This window comes from Anomaloglossus baeobatrachus, chromosome 4, assembly GCF_048569485.1.
Source record: "Anomaloglossus baeobatrachus isolate aAnoBae1 chromosome 4, aAnoBae1.hap1, whole genome shotgun sequence".
Lineage (NCBI taxonomy): Eukaryota > Metazoa > Chordata > Amphibia > Anura > Aromobatidae > Anomaloglossus > Anomaloglossus baeobatrachus.
The window spans coordinates 15,245,889-15,248,762 of NC_134356.1; the positions used below are offsets into that span (position 1 = coordinate 15,245,889).

Here is a 2,874-nt window from a genome sequence, read left to right on the forward strand (position 1 = left end):
CTTCTTCCTCTTATTCTTCATCATCCTCCTCTCTTGAACTTTTCAGGCTCAGCAGGGACCTTTTTTGGCTCTAATTCGCCTTTGTACAGATACAGCGCCATGTCCTTGTACGTCTTCAGTTTGGATGTTTCTTCTCGTAAGGCGCCTTGTTTCCTGATGAAATGCAATTCCACATCTCTCCTAATTTCTTTGCAGCGTCCCCAATGGTCAGACCTGGCTGCTGCCCCCTGATTTCAGGATGGAACTTTTCCTTCTCTGTAGCAGACATTGTCTTCCCCTGTTCCCAGCACTTACTGGAGAATAATGCAAAGTTCACAGACGCATCGGGATGATTTTCCTTCTGCTCTTCTCTGCAAGTCTGTACAAAGTAGACATAGGAGTACACTATATTGTATACACTGCTGTATATATTGTACACAGTGCTAAATATACTGTACATACTTCTGTATACACTATATACTGTACTCTGTGCTCTATTATTATGGATACTTATAAAAGCCTGCTGTGCTGTGCAGTCTGTGCAGTATATACAGCGGCGCTCTGTGTGTGGATTCTGTATATTGTGTCTCCGCTTTTTCCTCCGTATTTCACCTTTTGCACAATAGTTGGTGTCAGATGCGTGAATTAATATTTCTGTGATCACACGGATTTTTTCTGCTTTCTGATGGGGAGTGAGTCGCTTTGTGAAGCCATCGCCCGATCACAGCTCTTCCCTCCATTACAGGCCTCAGAGATAAAAGCTTCACAGAGGATAAGACACAATCTTGTGCCGGAGATCGCACTCATCCTCCTCCGGGTGTGATCCACTAATGTGGGACGTGTCCTCCCCCCAATACTCTGCACACACGGGATAGATTTATATCCCAGCTCCGGGAGGTGCAGGCAGCGGAGGCCATCGCCTGTTACTCTTCTGGGCTCTCAGCAGCTCCAGGTCGCCCCCACATCGTACAATCCGCTTCCTGCACGATGGATATTGTAGTGAAGATCCCTGTGGTGGTGACAAGAGCCGGGAATAGGAGGACGAGCTCCCGCAGCAGGTTTATCTTCCCGGACACTCAGTGATGAGCAGATCCTCTCCGCTCTTTCCCGGCATCTCTGGCAGTGACGGCCACACACGCTCCGCGGAGATGATGGCGGAGGAGAAGTGATGGCGGAAGCTCCTCACCCGTCCGGCTGTAGCCGATAATATAGAGCTTTTATCCCGGGCAGGGAAGCACAAGGGGAGAGCGGAGCTTCACTGGGCTCAGCCGGGAGAAGGCGGGGCCTGTGCTCAGTGGCAGCCAATAGAAGCTCAGAACGGTGCAGCTCAGCAGCCAATCAGTGCGCAGTAAGACTGTATATATAACAGACGCCGCCAGCTCCGGCCTCAGTATTTTTCTCTCAGGAGATTTTTGTGCTTATTTCCCGCTCACACGATGGCAGAGACCGCACCGGCCGCCGCTCCTCCCCCCGCCGGACCGGCCGCCAAATCTAAGAAGGCGCCGAAGAAATCCGGGGCCGCCAAGAAAAGCAGCAAATCCTCCGGTCCCAGCGCCTCCGACCTGATCATGAAAGCCGTGTCCGCCTCCAAGGAGCGCAGTGGGGTGTCTCTGGCCGCCCTGAAGAAGCTTCTGTCTGCCGGAGGATACGATGTGGAGAAGAATAACAGCCGCCTGAAGCTGGCCATCAAGGCTCTGGTCAACAAGGGCTCCCTGCTCCAGGTGAAGGGCAGCGGCGCCTCCGGGTCCTTCAAGCTGAACAAGAAGCAGGAGACGAAGGACAAGGCGGCCAAGAAGAAGCCAGCAGCTGCGGCCAAGCCTAAGAAGCCGGCAGCCAAGAAAGCGGCCAAATCTCCGAAGAAGCCCAAGAAGGCTCCGGCCGCGGCCAAGAAAAGCCCGAAAAAAGCCAAGAAGCCCGCAGCAGCCGCCAAGAAAGCGGCAAAGAGCCCCAAGAAGCCGAAGGCCGCTCCAAAGCCCAAGAAGGTGACGAAGAGTCCGGCTAAGAAGGCGGCAAAGCCCAAAGCTGCCAAGAGTCCGGCTAAGAAGGCGACTAAAGCCAAGAAGCCCGCGGCCAAGAAATAAGCGGAGCCTCTCTGTCCTCCTACCACAAAGGCTCTTCTCAGAGCCACCACCTTGTCCTGCAGAGCTGTATGATCAGTGCCACCACCTTGTCCTGCAGAGCTGTATGATCAGTGCCACCACCTTGTCCTGCAGAGCTGTATGATCAGAGCCACCACTTTGTCCTGCAGAGCTGTATGATCAGTGCCACCATCTTGTCCTGCAGAGCTGTATGATCAGTGTCACCACCTTGTCCTGCAGAGCTGTATGATCAGTGCCACCACCTTGTCCTGCAGAGCTGTATGATCAGTGTCACCACCTTGTCCTGCAGAGCTGTATGATCAGTGTCTCCACCTTGTCCTGCAGAGCTGTATGATCAGTGCCACCACCTTGTCCTGCAGAGCTGTATGATCAGTGTCACCACCTTGTCCTGCAGAGCTGTATGATCAGTGTCACCACCTTGTCCTGCAGAGCTGTATGATCAGTGTCACCACCTTGTCCTGCAGAGCTGTATGATCAGTGTCACCACCTTGTCCTGCAGAGCTGTATGATCAGTGTCACCACCTTGTCCTGCAGAGCTGTATGATCAGAGACACCATCTTGTCCTGCAGAGCTGTATGATCAGTGCCACCATCTTGTCCTGCAGAGCTGTATGATCAGTGCCACCATCTTGTCCTGCAGAGCTGTATGATCAGTGCCACCACCTTGTCCTGCAGGGCTGTATGATCAGTGTCACCACCTTGTCCTGCAGGGCTGTACGATCAGTGCCACAACCTTGTCCTGCAGAGCTGTATGATCATTATCACCTTCTCCTGCAGAGCTGTATGATCAGTGCCGC

At 53.2% G+C, this 2,874-nt stretch overlaps 1 protein-coding gene across 1 annotated transcript; it reads left to right on the forward strand.

The window, feature by feature from the left end:
• Positions 1-1,415: 1,415 nt before the first annotated feature.
• LOC142300971 (histone H1.11R-like) lies at positions 1,416-2,060 on the forward strand. Its single transcript, XM_075341992.1, has one exon. It carries the CDS (start codon positions 1,416-1,418, stop codon positions 2,058-2,060), a length of 645 nt encoding a protein of 214 aa, XP_075198107.1.
• The last annotated feature ends 814 nt before the right edge of the window (positions 2,061-2,874 follow it).